Here is a 13,695-nt window from a genome sequence, read left to right on the forward strand (position 1 = left end):
AGAATAGAATAGAATAGAATAGAATAAACGGGTAAGGTTGCATGTCACATCCGGTGTCTCGCGGCACGTGACAGGGGAACACGGAAGTGCTGCTCAGGAACCCGGAAGTGCCGCACAGTACCAGGGCTGAGCTTGTTGTTGTTGTTGCTCCGCGGCTTCATGGCGACGCACTGACTGTCCCACTGTCTCTCAGCTGAGGACAGACTGTCCCTCGCTCCTGTGCTTTGTGACTCAGTGGATTAAAATGGCGTCGGTGACGTTATTCTCCTTCCTGCTCGGCTGCGTCACTTTGATCTGCGCAGCCGAATCCTACCGGAAACCGAACATAGTTCTGATCCTCACCGATGACCTGGACGTCGCCATCGGGGGTTTGGTCAGTTCCCTTTTATTCATTTACTTCAATATCCGGTGTTTCATGGGTGAGAGTGACGTGGGTTCGAGTCCCCGCGGGAACATGTGGGATTAATTGGTCTTAATTTGATTGTTGGTTCCGGCTGAGTCAGCTGAAAACTCACATTCCTGCCCGGACACATCACGTAGGACACACACACACACACACACAACACACTCAGACAAACAGACACACACATAGTCAGCTGCTACACACACACTCAGACACACAACACACTCACTCACACACACAAACACACACACTCAGACACACAACCCACTCACTCACACACACAAACACACACACTCAGACACACAACCCACTCACTCACTCAGACACACACACACCTTCTACATCAACCTCTCATCGAACCAAACTCCTCAAGAAAAAGTGTAAATTTAATATAAGTCTGTTTGATTTCCAGCTTTAAAATGTCTGAGATTCTGGTATTAGTTGTTTGTGTCCAGTCTGTTTTCTTAAGGACAAGACAGCTTCATCACTGAGTAGACTTGTTGTTGACGGCTGTCAGACAGAAGTTTGAGTCTATCTCAGTGACACAGTTGGTTAGAGACGCAGTTTAATGATTAAACACAAGATATTTCACTGCAGCAGATTATTAATAAATCATCTTTTCCTTCCAGAGTCCACTCAGCAAGACGAGGAAACTGATCGGAGACGCAGGGATCTCCTTCTCTAACGCAGTGAGTGTCATCACCCTCACCTCTCACGTCTCGTCAAGCATCATTTAAAAATAAACGTACTCTTAAATCTGAGTATCATCCGTCCCCTCTTGACGTGTCCTCTCCCCTCCTTCCATCAGTTCGTGGCCAGCCCGCTGTGCTGCCCGAGCCGAGCCAGCATCCTGACGGGCAAGTACCCGCACAACCACCATGTCATCAACAACACGCTGGAGGGGAACTGCAGCAGCGCCGTGTGGCAGAAGAGCGAGGAGGGGACGACCTTCCCCGCTCTGCTGAAATACTACGCCGGGTATCAAACCTTCTTCGCTGGGAAATACCTCAACCAGGTGAGAGAGGACGGGACGCCCATATTCGTACATTAACATTCTCGTCTTCAAATACAGCGAAGACTGATACAGTGACGGCTCCCTAGTGTGTGTGTGTGTGTGTGTGTGTGTGTGTGTGTGTGTGTGTGTGTGTGTGTGTGTGTGTGTGTGTGTGTGTCATATAACAGTGTGTATTTGCTTGTGTGTTGCAGTATGGGCACCCGGAGGCCGGCGGGGTGGAGCACGTTCCTCCAGGCTGGAGCTACTGGGTTGGACTGGTGAGACTCAGACTCTTTCAACCTCTTAGCCACGTGTTCACTCTGCAGTTTGAGTCTGAACGAAGCCTTCAGCCATCAGACTGGTCCTGTCAGTCCAAAACCTGAACCTCTTACTGGTTCACGTCCAGCTCAGCTTGTTTCCTTCCAACTAACAATACACGGAAGAACGAAAACATACAGGTGGACAATCCACGACAAAACAAAGACATGTTGTTTGAGGCCCAGAACTCTTAGTTCTCTCGTATCTTTCTGTCCTGTCCTGATTATTTGTGGGAAATGATTAACTTCTCTTGTTATCACCCTCATCCTGGTACGAGTCTCCAGAAATGGTCAATATTTGTTGCTAGGGTCTAATGAAAACAAGTCTGGGGGAAAGAGGAATCCTCTTTGGTTTTTATAATAATTAAATAAAAAGAATGTAAAAGGATCTCAAATGTCATAATTTACCTTCTAAAACTTTGTATCGTATTAACTCTTTGCTGCAGTTTGTCCACATATTGTTTTAAAGTTCTGAGATGTTTAAACTTGAAGGTGTTTTCCACACTAACTTCCCTGTGGGAGGTTATTGGAACACTGGCCTCAGAGGTCATGTGACTGGAGGCTCTGTACAGAAGGAGCCAGACGAATACATTTACTAAAAATAGATTGCCCTGAAGTTCCAGTGCGTCTCTGAGCCGTTTACAGGCGTCATGTGACAAAGGTCGTGGGCAGAATACGACCGAGTTTATCTTCATCTGTTTGAGGCTGAATAAACTTAGATGAGAGGTCGTTTCCCAGCGAGTCTCCATCAGATCACATGGTTTATGCAGAGGTGACGTGTCGAGAGAGGTTTTTATTTAACTGCTCGTAATAAATAAATAAATCCTCAGAGAACCTTTAAACCTCCTTCAGTTTCACCATCTCTTTAATCTGAAATGACTCAAAGGGATTCATCAGCTACTGAACCATCAAGAGAGAGAACTGATTTAAAAGTTTACCTCGGATCAGGATTCAGTTCATGCAAGTTAAATGTGCAGATTTACACTATTTAACAACTTCATACGTGTATAATCCATCATTAATCTTGAATGCAGCTCAGCTCATGCTGAAAATATAATTTGTGTTATATCTTACATACATTTGAAGAGTATTTAAAGTTGAAAACATTAAAAGCTTTCATAATTTTTAAAACCTTCTTCCTCTTGTGTATTTTCCAGGAGAAAAACTCGAAATATTACAACTACACACTGTCGGTGAACGGGAAGGCTCAGAAACACGGAGCGGACTACAGCAAAGACTACCTGACTGACGTACTGGTAAGGAACACACACATATTGTATTATATAACATCATTATACTGTCCCTGGACATTCATTCCTGGACCCTCTTTATATTAGTGTAAAGCATCACAGATTAATTTACTGCCAGTTATCACTTCAAATATGTGATATTTAGTGTCATTTTTATCACATTTATTTTCAGTTTTTAAAGGCAAATTAGAAGAAAAGTTACAAACAACCTCTATATTATAAAAACTCTGTAATTGTTTCCACTCTCTTTGTGCTCTTCTCTCTTCTCTCTCAGGCCAACATGTCTCTGGACTTTCTCCAGTATAAATCCAACTACCAGCCGTTCTTCATGATGGTTTCCACGCCAGCCCCCCACTCTCCCTGGACAGCGGCCCCTCAGTACCAGAGCAGCTTCAACACCACCAAGGCTCCCAGGGACCCCAACTTCAACGTCCACGGGAAGGTGGGGCCTCGTTTCATCAGCGCTTAACGTCTCCCAGTGACGTCATGTGTGAGGATCTTTGTTATAACGCTTGTCTCCTCTGTTCAGGACAAACACTGGCTGATCCGACAAGCTAAGACCCCCATGTCCAACTCCTCTGTTCAGTTCCTGGACGATGCCTTCAGGAAACGGTCAGTCTCACCTTCCTCCTTCTTTTATCTTCCTCTGCTTTATCATTGGTCCTCTTGCTCTTCATCATCTCCTCATCCTTCCTGTCGAAGGTCAATCTCTGTAGTTGTGAGCCAACATCTCAGGAACACTTTCTGTTTCTTTGTCCCGTGAATGTTTTATTTTAAGTTGTCACTTGGACTCAAAGTTAAAGTGATTAGATTTCAGAGGTCAAAGGTCACTGCGACCTCATGAGTCCGGAGGAACATGTGTGTGAACTCAAACTTCTCGGGATGATGGCAGCAAACAACCACAAGGTGGTGATTCTATTTTTTAAAGCCGTGTGTCTGTTCATAGGTCAGTGATTAACTGATTAATTTTTGATGAAAAACGACTCACAAATCACTTTATTTTGAAAAGTCTCAGTACAGTAAGATGTAGATTTTCAGTCTGGCGTCGTTCTTCATTCTGACCTGTAGGTGGCGAACGCTGCTCTCAGTGGACGACCTGGTGGAGAAAATAGTGAAGAGGTTGGAGGTCAGAGGTGAACTGGACAACACCTACATCTTCTTCACCTCTGACAACGGGTATCACACGGGTAAGTGTAGAAACCAACGTAAACATGTGTCAGCCATGTTTATGTCGACAGAAAAGAAAAAGCTTGGTCCCTGTTCTCAGGATCATGATTCAAATACAGATCCACAAATAGAGTTTAAAACTGTTTCTGTTCATCTTCCTCAGGTCAGTTTTCTCTTCCTCTGGACAAGAGGCAGCTCTACGAGTTCGACATCAAGGTTCCTCTCATGGTCCGAGGACCAAACATCAAACCCAACCAGACCACCCAGGTACAGACACACATCCATTATGGTTCATATGTTTTATTATATGAAATTTAGAAGATATAAGATACAGAATCAGAATCAAACCCAGGACTATTTGTGTGGAAATTTCCATTTATGTGACTACATCACTCTCCGTGTATTAAAAATTCTGTTATTCTGTTGTCTTTGTTGACCTAAACTGAATTTGTCACGTTGTCAGATGCCGGTGGCAAATGTTGACCTGGGTCCGACCATCCTGGACATCGCCGGCTACGACGTCAACAAGACGCAGATGGACGGCATGTCCTTCCTGTCCGTCTTGGTGAGATCCCTTTTCTTTTTCAAGCAAATACAAAACAAACAGTTCATCAAGACTTTAATTCTGGAGCAAGTCATCCACTAAAACCAGTTTCTAAGTAAATATGAGCAGAGAAATAATTCATCCAAGGTTCATCTGTGTTTTAAACAGACCATCACTGAAAACACTTAGATAAACTAAATGAATGAGACATGATTGCCCAGATTAATGATTTTATTTATTATTCCATAACATGTGAAAGTAACAGACACAACTTCCTGATTGAAGAGCTGAGCGTCTCTTGCAGTTCTCTGTAGAACTCGTGAGATGTAGCATGTTAGTTAAAGATTCTGTTCAGATGATCATTTGTGCTCGTCTGTCTCCAGGAGGGGAAGGTGAACAGCAGCAGCTGGAGGACAGACGTCCTGGTGGAGTATGAGGGCGAAGGAAGCAACGTGACCGACCCCTCCTGCCCCCTGCTGGGCCCCGGAGTGTCGGTACGGACTGACGGAGAAGTCAACCATTAAAATCAGCTGTAGGGACGAAACAGAAAAACAACAACTCTCTCCTCTGTTCTCTCTCTTTCTTCAGGAGTGTTTTCCAGACTGTGTGTGTGAAGACTCCTTCAACAACACTTACGCCTGTGTGCGAACTGTCGCCCCCTCTGCCAACCTGCAGTACTGCGAGTTTGATGACAACCAGGTACAGGGTCCTGTGATGTTTTAATGTGCGGTTATTAATCATGTTACTTCGGTGGGTGTTATAAAGAATAAGATTGACCCCGGTGTGATTCTCCTGTAGGTGTTCGTAGAAGTCTACAACGTCACCGCTGACCCGTACCAGCTGACCAACATTGCAGATTCCATCGGCCAGGACTTCCTGGAGAAGATGAACCACCGGCTGATGATGCTGCAGTCCTGCTCCGGGCAGACGTGTCGGACGCCCGGCGTGTACGATCCAAGGTCTGATGTTTACACCCTCTGACTTTTATACCATAGTAAAGTGAGTCATGAAATGTGATATAAATACATTGAGGGCTGATAAAACGCCAGAGTTAAGAGTTTTGGGGATTTTTCTCCCATGTGAGCTTCAATTAAACCGCTCTGTGTCTCCTCAGGTATAAATTTGACCCTCGACAGATGTTCACCAGTCACAGACTGAGAAAGAGGATGAAGTGAGACGAGTGGAGGAAGGAGGGCCTTTCCCGTTGTCGTTGCCTTGTTTTTCGGGGCCTCCTGAGCCTGTCGCTGTTAAAGATGGACGGTGAAGGGATCCTACAGTGTGGTAATCGGCGGGTTTCCACAGCGGAGGGGGGCCTGTGGGTGCAGGAGCCACTTTTTAACGCTCTCAGATTGGGCTCCTGGTCAGTGAGTCTGTCAGTAGTTGTGAAGAAAGGCCAAATTTTTATTAGACAGATTTAGTTTGACTTCTAAACCAAGGTTTTTTTCTCCGTTATATTCTTGTGAAACTTTGTTTTTAATTAAGCAGTGAATTACAAAAAGATCCTGAGAAAATCTTCCAGGTTTGATTCAATTCACTGGGAATTAAATTGTTTTGAAAGAGGAAATTAAACAGGAGGTAAGTGACATTTAAAGTTTAACTAATGAGTCCTGTTAAACGTGATCAAATAGTATTACTAATAATCTCGTTATCTCAAGATAATTCTCGTATCTCGAGATATGATTTGTTCGTTATTTCAGTGTCAACCAGCTCAGCACTTTCCTGGAAATGTCTTTGTAACTTGCAGCTAAATGCCAGTAATTTCTTTTGCAAAGTTCGAAGAAATCATCTGGAAAGTACAGTTCCAATACAATGAGGAAAAGTCCCAATTAGTGCAAAACAAAAGCAAACGTGCCTCCTGCAGAAAATGTAACGTCATCAACTGGCGGTTGAACAAAAAAGTGCCTAGAAAGAGACGCAGGTTGAAATCCTACATTATATAAATTTAACAAACACTGAAGGAAACTTGATTCTTCTTCAATCAGAAATCAATGACAGGAGCTCATCAAATTAAAGATCTCAACTGTTACACTGACATTAGATTTTTGGGAGTTAAGTTAAAAATCCCATTTCATGACTGAAGCTGAGAGAAAATCGCATTTTAAACATATTCATCATTTCAATGTATTTTTCTAAACTGAAGTCAATATCAATTTCATGACTGAAAAAGTTGCATAAACAGTCGTCACTTTTAAATATTTGTCTTTTTAAACCGTCGTGGTTCTGTGTTCTTAGTTCATCCGCCTGCTCGTGTTTTACATTTCATACCGAAGCTAATTAATCCACAGTCGTCACCTTTAATGGACAGAAATCCATGAATTTAGGTATTAGTATTATACAACAACTGCAATAGTTTGAAGAAGCACTACACAAGTTCACAGGATAATAATATTAAAACCCTTATTGGATGAGCGAAGGAAGGTGTTAAATTTCCTAAATGTTGAACTTCAAGCTGCCTTGAGACGTTAATTTGTGACTTTATGTTTTTTAAAACACGGGCGAATCTCTGCCGGTTTTTTAAACATCCAACCAAAGATTAAATTTTGAGACTCGAGGGAAAAGGTGACGTCGTCTGTCGAGTTGTGTGCTTGTGACATTTATTTTGAAAATCTGAATCTTTTTTTTGTGTGTGAACTTTGTTGCTGCTGCTGTTGTTTTCATGCAGCTCCTCTTTGCTCTGGACTGAAATATTAAAATGTCACAACACAGAGATTAAAGTCATGAATCAACAGGACTAAACTTTCTCACACTGCGATTCATTTTCCACGTTGTTTCACTTCACTGATGCACTTTCCAATCTGTCAGGACAGTTGTTTGTTTTGGCAACATTTGGTTTTATTTTTCTGTAGTTGATGAAGATGATGTATTTTTGCTTGTGTTTTGGTCCAAATAAAGAAATTCTCAATATCACACGAGAGACTTACGTTACCTTATTACTCTGTTAATGTTTTAGTTCAATGAACAGAAAGTTCAGGTAGTTTTCAGGTAGTTTACTCACTTCTTGTGATTGTGAATCAGCAGGAAAACTCCTGCTTCTGTTTTGAAGCTAAAATGAAGAAAAACTAAGATTGACTATTTTCTCTATAAACAGTGTTAGTAAATGTTTAAAAAGATACCTGTCGCAGATTTTCAGATTCCAACGAGATGTTTTCCAGTCAACAATCCAAAACCAAAAGTTTCTCAGCTCACAGTTTTATAAAAACAGAACAAAGCACAAATTTATCGGGATTTAAAATCTGACAAAAATACATTTTGTTATTCAGGATTTAGTTGATAAACTGTAAGTTTAAAAATACATTTATTTAAAAAATCTGTCTTTTCAATACAGTACTAAGAGTTAACATTGTTATGGTTTCTAAAAGTTTTAAAAAATCACATTGACAGGGTTAATTTTAAAATTTGAGTTTTACATTCTGGACAGAAATAAAAGGTTATTGGGAAAAATGTGTTACAAACTAGTTGCAGATTGAACCAATAAAACACCAGCCTCCCTTTTGAATCGTGTCCGTGACACAAAGGTTAAACACGAGGATTCTTAGTTTCAGGTGATTCTAGACTAGATTTGAAGTTTCACATCCCAGGTTCTTCAGAGGACAAAGTGACCAGTGGAGAAACCTTGATGTCCAGTGTAGTGACCAAAAGAACGAGGACGAGGAAACAAAAAGTTTCCTCCAAATGGTGTCTGGGATCTGACGTCTTTTCTGTCCTGGAAAACGTAGCTGAAGAGACGGACGTCTAGAAAACTCTTCTTCAGACAGAAGACGCTGATTATTCCATGACTAAAAAAAACTTTGTTCTAGCTGCTCGACAGAAACAAACAATCCAGAGATTTAAAGAGCAAAAAGACGTCTTCATCTCCATCCTCAGCTGTCCCCGCCCTCCAGGACGGGGAGGAACGGCAGGTCGGTGCTCCCCAGGTACGTCCTCCCCCGATGTTGGAACACGTCACTGATCGCCCACGTCAGACGACCTTCGGGGTCGTGAAGCGATCCCACCAGCTCGCCGTCCGGTCCCAGCTCCAGGACCAGAGCGTAGCGCGGCAGCAGGAAGCCGTACCAGCTCAGAGGAATCACCTGCAGACACAGACACAACCGGGGTCACTTCGTTAGTGGGAAGAAATGAAATTAAAATGTTCTGTTTTTATTGTGGAATCTATGGAACAATCTTTAAATAATGAACAATAAGCAAAGCTTTAAATGTCATCCTTAAATTTGGCTCCTCAAACATTTTACAGATTAAATGTAGTTGTAAACACTCAATTATAATTATAACTGGTTGGAATAGGCTGGAACAAAGAGCTTCACTCTCCACCGACTGAATCATTGAGAATCACACCGAGCTTCATCAGGAGTAGAAACCGGATCTGGTTGAATTTGAATTAGTTTGATATATCTGTCTTGTTTATGTATTTTCTCTGAGTATAGTTTAGTTTTAAATTTTACTTTAAACCTTAAAGGTGGTTTTGATTCATTTATTTATTATTTCCTCTTGGATCAGTTTGACCTTGTTTAATTCAGTTTAACTTAATGAAAGCTGCTGTTTTCATCGTCTGAAACCTTCTATAGATTTTATTCTCTTAATCTGAATTGTTTACATTAGTTTGTGTTTCAGTGGACAACATGAAATCCGTATCTGAAAATAAATCTGTACTTGATGTCTCTACAATCCCAGATAATCCACTTTGTTGTCACTCGTTTCTTTATTTTAGTTATTAAATACTCAAATGAATCACGCTGACCTTGGCCAGGAAGCGTTTCACTGCCGGGTACGGAGCGATCGCGTCCAAGAACGGAGGCACCAGCTTCCGGAACCGTGGCGTCGTTATGCCGACCAGGAACGTCCCGTGGTCGCTGAGGCGGATGTTGTCAGGGTAACCGATCATGTTGTCCATGACGATCTCCGTGGTGCCGGCTCCCGGGCCCTTCAGCCAAAATCTGAGTAGAGAGGAGATTAAAAACGTGTCCTCAGAATAAGGGCGTGTCTGTGTTTGTGTGTGTGTGTGTGTACCTCAGGATGCGTCCGATGCTGGTCTCGGCGAGCAGCAGGAAGTCTTCGTCAGGTGACAGGACGACGCCGTTGGGCATGTAGAGCGAGTCGAGCAGGACCCTCACACTTCCTGACTCAGGGTCGAAGGCGAGCAGACGACCGAGGCGGTTCAGCTCGATCACCTTAAGAAGAAAACAGTTCCGGTTAAGATCCTCGGATTTGTCTGATCTGATCTTCTTCTTTTCCTTCTACTCCTCCTCCTCCTCCTCCTCCCCCTCCTCCTCCTCACCTCCAACTTCACGTGTCTGCGTCCCCAGCGACTGGACGAGTCGGTGAAGTAAATTATCCCAGTCTGTGGAGAGATCTCCAGCCCGTTGAGGAAGGCGAAGGGAATGCCATCCGCCCCTGACAACAGAAGGTTCAGAGTTTAGAATCCAGATTATAACCAACTGTGGTTTGTTTAACCACAGCAACACCAACCCTGAGAATTCGACAGCAGCAGAGTCTTGTCTCCGGTTTGTGGGTCGACGCTGTGAAGCCCCAGGTACGAGTCGGCCACGATCAGCTGACCGCGGCGATCCAGACGGACGCCATGAGGGCGACCACAGAGCGGCTCGTAGTCTGTGCTGCTGCCTGCAGATTTATCAGATAAAAACACACTGATCTTTATTTTGAAAGCTGGTGATTTTCAGTGTTCAGTTTTCCTAAAATATTGAGAGAGGCGGAGGTTTACTGAAGTTTAAAGCTATTTTCATGTAGATTTAATAAGATAATTATTTAATGAGATAATCACTTTATAAATTTTAATAAAACACGGTTCTGTTAACAATAGAGTAGAAAATATAATAAACTGCTGATAGACCAGTATCATACTCAATTGAATAAAACGTATTATATTAGGCCGACGTTAGAATAAATCAAGATGAAAATCAATTCGCTGTTGGAGCTTAAGAATTAAAAATCTAAAAAGTTGGGATGAGAGAAGAAAATATGCTTTTATTTGATGTGTTCAAAGTTTTTAATACAATATTAAAAGAAAAGAATGTGAGCTGCTGATATTTCTTTAAATCTGAGCTGGATATCAAAGCCTGATGAATAAATCAGGTCCCCTTCATATTATTAAAGACCTGAATGTCACAGTTTGTGTTTAAAGACGTCAGGAGGTTTAGAAAAGTGTAGATATAATTGAACCTGAATGAAAGTGAAAAGAGAACAAACCACATTCTGGAAGATTCTGTCCCATCTGTGTGATGAGGGTGAGGCTGTCGTCAGGACCGATTCTCCACAGCTTCCCGTCCACTGTCCCTGTGTACACGTTACCTGAGACACACACACACACACACACACACACACACACACACACACACACACACACACACACACACACACACACACACACACACACACACACACACACACACACACACACACACACACACACACACACACACACACACACACACACACACAGACACACACACACACGGTTGAATCATAAACACAAACACGGAGCCGCCTCCTCTCACAGCTTGTGAACACAGAGGAAAGCAGAACCACAGGGAAACAAAACTCACCGTCGTCATCGGCAGTGAAGGATTCTGGGCCGTGTAGTTCGCCGCTGAACAGCCGGCGGCCTTTCTGCAGAAGGGTGTTGACAGCCAGGGGCCCCTCGAGGGCCGGGGGGGGGCCCTTCAGTCTGGAGGGATTCAGATTAACTGTAAATAACTGTATATAGAACGTATATATGCAGCCATGTTGCTGACGGACGAGTGAACGGGCCCCACGGGACACAGGTGCATTGTGGGTAACAGAGAAGGCGTAAATGTTTTCGTGTGATTGAACATACACATGTGGTTTGGGGTCAATGGGGGAGGGCAGCAGGTAAAGTCCAACAGCCACAGAGAGAAGAGCCACGAGGAAAGATCTTCTGCTGAACCTGAGGAATAAGTGAAGAAGATACATTTACACCTGAGATATTAACAACCCGTCCATATTCAAGAAATAAGAAGAATTAAAATCCTCAACTTCTCAGAACAAAAAACGGAAACTGAGAAGAATCAGAAACATTATTTGTAAATCAAGGATCAAGTGAAAAGACGAAATGTCTCTTTAGTTTAAACTAATCGTCTTCTTCTGGTGTTTGAACGTCTCAGTATCTGCAGCTGATAACTCTGCAGTGTCTCACGTCTGAACTTTGACCTCAAGTCACATTCTTTCACTCAAACACGATCCCGTCATGTTGCATCAACGTGCGACGGCTTCACGCCACGGCTTCATGTCGATGTCACAGACGCTCAATGAGACGACCGCGTGCTCGATACGTGTGCGTTTGCTTTGCCCATTAGTTTCCTGCCGTCACATAAAGTGAAGCTCACTCTGCACACGTGGAAACATTCAGATGCTCGGACTCTGCGGGAGGAAGAGGAAACGTGACGTGGTGGTGATGTGACGCATCTGCAGGGACGAGAGGAAAACCTTCTGCAGCTGAGCTTCTCAACCAGAGACAGAGAAACACACAGTAAACAAGAGGCGGCACATTGTGTTCTGCTGTGAAGAGGAGTTTGTGTTTTTAAATCCTAAAATGTCCTGATTGTGGCTTCTTATGTAGAAAGACACACAGAATCAGACACGTTTGAGCTAAAAGATGCTTTAACTTAATGAAACCGATGCATCTCGTCTTTGTTCAATGAAACTTTACCATTAATTTCATTAATTCATTGAGAAACTGAGCATTTTAAAGACCTTGCTTGTTGCAAAACTCAATTCTTAAATAAGTAAATTCAACTTGCATTAAATATGATACTAAATGTTATAGAGGCACAGGTAAGAGAATTCATTGATCTTAATGGAAGACGTTGAGCAACATTACAACTCAACTCAATCAGCTGTTGGTTCTATTTAACTTTGTTTTATTACAATAAATCGTTATTCAACTCATCGTGAAGACAAGACACATTTTTGAAGGTCGCAGCTTTTTGTTTGAAACAACTAATACAACTTAAATTGATGTTTAAACGAAGTTTTGCGACTCAGAGGAAACTGTCACGCACCTGGAGTCCGCGCATGTTTCAAACTAAAAGCAGAAGGATTTCACGTGTTTAGTTCATTTCCCAGTTCAAACGAGACAAAAGGTCAAACTCACATTGTGCAGTTCCCAGTTCGAGTCTCTTCCTCCTGCAGGATCTCACTCGGTCTGAGTCACAGACGATAGATCAGTGCGCGATCAGCGTGCGTGAAACCACACGCACACATCCGCTGCCACCCTTCAACATAAGAGCTGCACTGGGCTGATCGTGCCTTTAGATGTTCTGCACACGTTTAACTTTAATTTGCATTACTGCAGATAGGATAGTTCAGCTCTGTGCACGGTGGGAATCACTGTGCACGCGCATTAAGAAACAAACAGAGGCTGGAAACCACTGAAAAGAGAGGAGAAATGAAAACAAAGGGTGATAAGCTTTTATTTTGAAGGCTATGTTGCCGCTTACCCTGGAGTTATGGGGCTTGAACCTGGGCAGCTTTACAGGTGATAGGGTTTAATGTGGGGGGGGGGGGCAACAACAACAGGGGGGGGGGGGGTCTGGGGTCAACCAGAGGACAAGAGGAGGAGCTGAGGAGGGACAAGAGGAGGGATGTCCTCAGCCAAAACACTGAGGAAAACACTGAAACTACACTGATCACATTTTAAACAAGCTAGGGTTTTCTAACAGTACGATTTGATTTGTCTAGTTTAATTTACTCTAATGAAGTTTGTAGATTATGCAAATTCAATTTACTCTTATTAATTTAACTAGCAAACTAGGAAAAGAGTTAAGAATTCCCAACTTTGTCATAGTTTGAAATGTTTGCATTTTTTGATCTTAAGTTTCTGAATAAATATGAAACAGTATAACAACAAATGATTACATCTTAAATGTAATTGTAATTTTTGTTATTTTGTGTCACTATGAAAACCCTGTAAACTTTAAAGACAAAAAAATATTTTACATTCTTACACCTGGAAATTAAAAGTAAGAAGAATGAGAGGGAGAATGAAT

At 42.6% G+C, this 13,695-nt stretch overlaps 2 protein-coding genes across 2 annotated transcripts; one reads left to right on the forward strand and one right to left on the reverse strand.

The window, feature by feature from the left end:
* The first annotated feature begins 103 nt into the window (after positions 1 to 103).
* On the forward strand, positions 104 to 7,582 carry gnsa (glucosamine (N-acetyl)-6-sulfatase a). The gene is made up of 14 exons (XM_061081856.1): positions 104 to 373; positions 1,033 to 1,092; positions 1,212 to 1,418; positions 1,610 to 1,675; positions 2,872 to 2,970; positions 3,239 to 3,406; positions 3,494 to 3,576; positions 4,033 to 4,151; positions 4,295 to 4,398; positions 4,595 to 4,696; positions 5,059 to 5,169; positions 5,264 to 5,374; positions 5,474 to 5,634; positions 5,790 to 7,582. The coding sequence occupies exons 1-14, from the start codon at positions 245 to 247 to the stop codon at positions 5,848 to 5,850; spliced, it is 1,581 nt and encodes a 526-aa protein (XP_060937839.1). The 5' UTR covers positions 104 to 244; the 3' UTR covers positions 5,851 to 7,582.
* A 371-nt stretch (positions 7,583 to 7,953) lies between these two features.
* On the reverse strand, positions 7,954 to 12,846 carry zgc:194209 (uncharacterized protein LOC570908 homolog). The gene is made up of 9 exons (XM_061076266.1): positions 12,801 to 12,846; positions 11,505 to 11,594; positions 11,233 to 11,354; positions 10,877 to 10,978; positions 10,139 to 10,291; positions 9,948 to 10,063; positions 9,680 to 9,840; positions 9,411 to 9,606; positions 7,954 to 8,745 (listed from the first exon to the last, which is right to left on the reverse strand). Coding segments are annotated over exons 1-9 (1,152 nt in total). The 5' UTR covers positions 12,803 to 12,846; the 3' UTR covers positions 7,954 to 8,535.
* Between the last annotated feature and the right edge of the window lie 849 nt (positions 12,847 to 13,695).

Source organism: Limanda limanda, chromosome 1 (assembly GCF_963576545.1).
Source record: "Limanda limanda chromosome 1, fLimLim1.1, whole genome shotgun sequence".
In the NCBI taxonomy this organism is placed as follows: Eukaryota; Metazoa; Chordata; class Actinopteri; order Pleuronectiformes; family Pleuronectidae; genus Limanda; species Limanda limanda.

What these genes read in the sequence shown, in the direction of transcription:
- gnsa (XM_061081856.1), top strand. Translation starts at nt 245, where the DNA reads ATGGCGTCGGTGACGTTATTCTCCTTCCTGCTCGGCTGCGTCACTTTG. An exon ending in ACTACCTGACTGACGTACTG is followed by an intron (nt 2,971 to 3,238) that starts GTAAGGAACACA and finishes CTTCTCTCTCAG; the next exon opens with GCCAACATGTCTCTGGACTT. An exon ending in ACTTCAACGTCCACGGGAAG is followed by an intron (nt 3,407 to 3,493) that starts GTGGGGCCTCGT and finishes TCCTCTGTTCAG; the next exon opens with GACAAACACTGGCTGATCCG.
- zgc:194209 (XM_061076266.1), bottom strand. An exon ending in GCTGCTGTCGAATTCTCAGG is followed by an intron (nt 10,064 to 10,138) that starts GTTGGTGTTGCT and finishes TTCTGTTGTCAG; the next exon opens with GGGCGGATGGCATTCCCTTC. An exon ending in AGCATCGGACGCATCCTGAG is followed by an intron (nt 9,607 to 9,679) that starts GTACACACACAC and finishes CTCTCTACTCAG; the next exon opens with ATTTTGGCTGAAGGGCCCGG.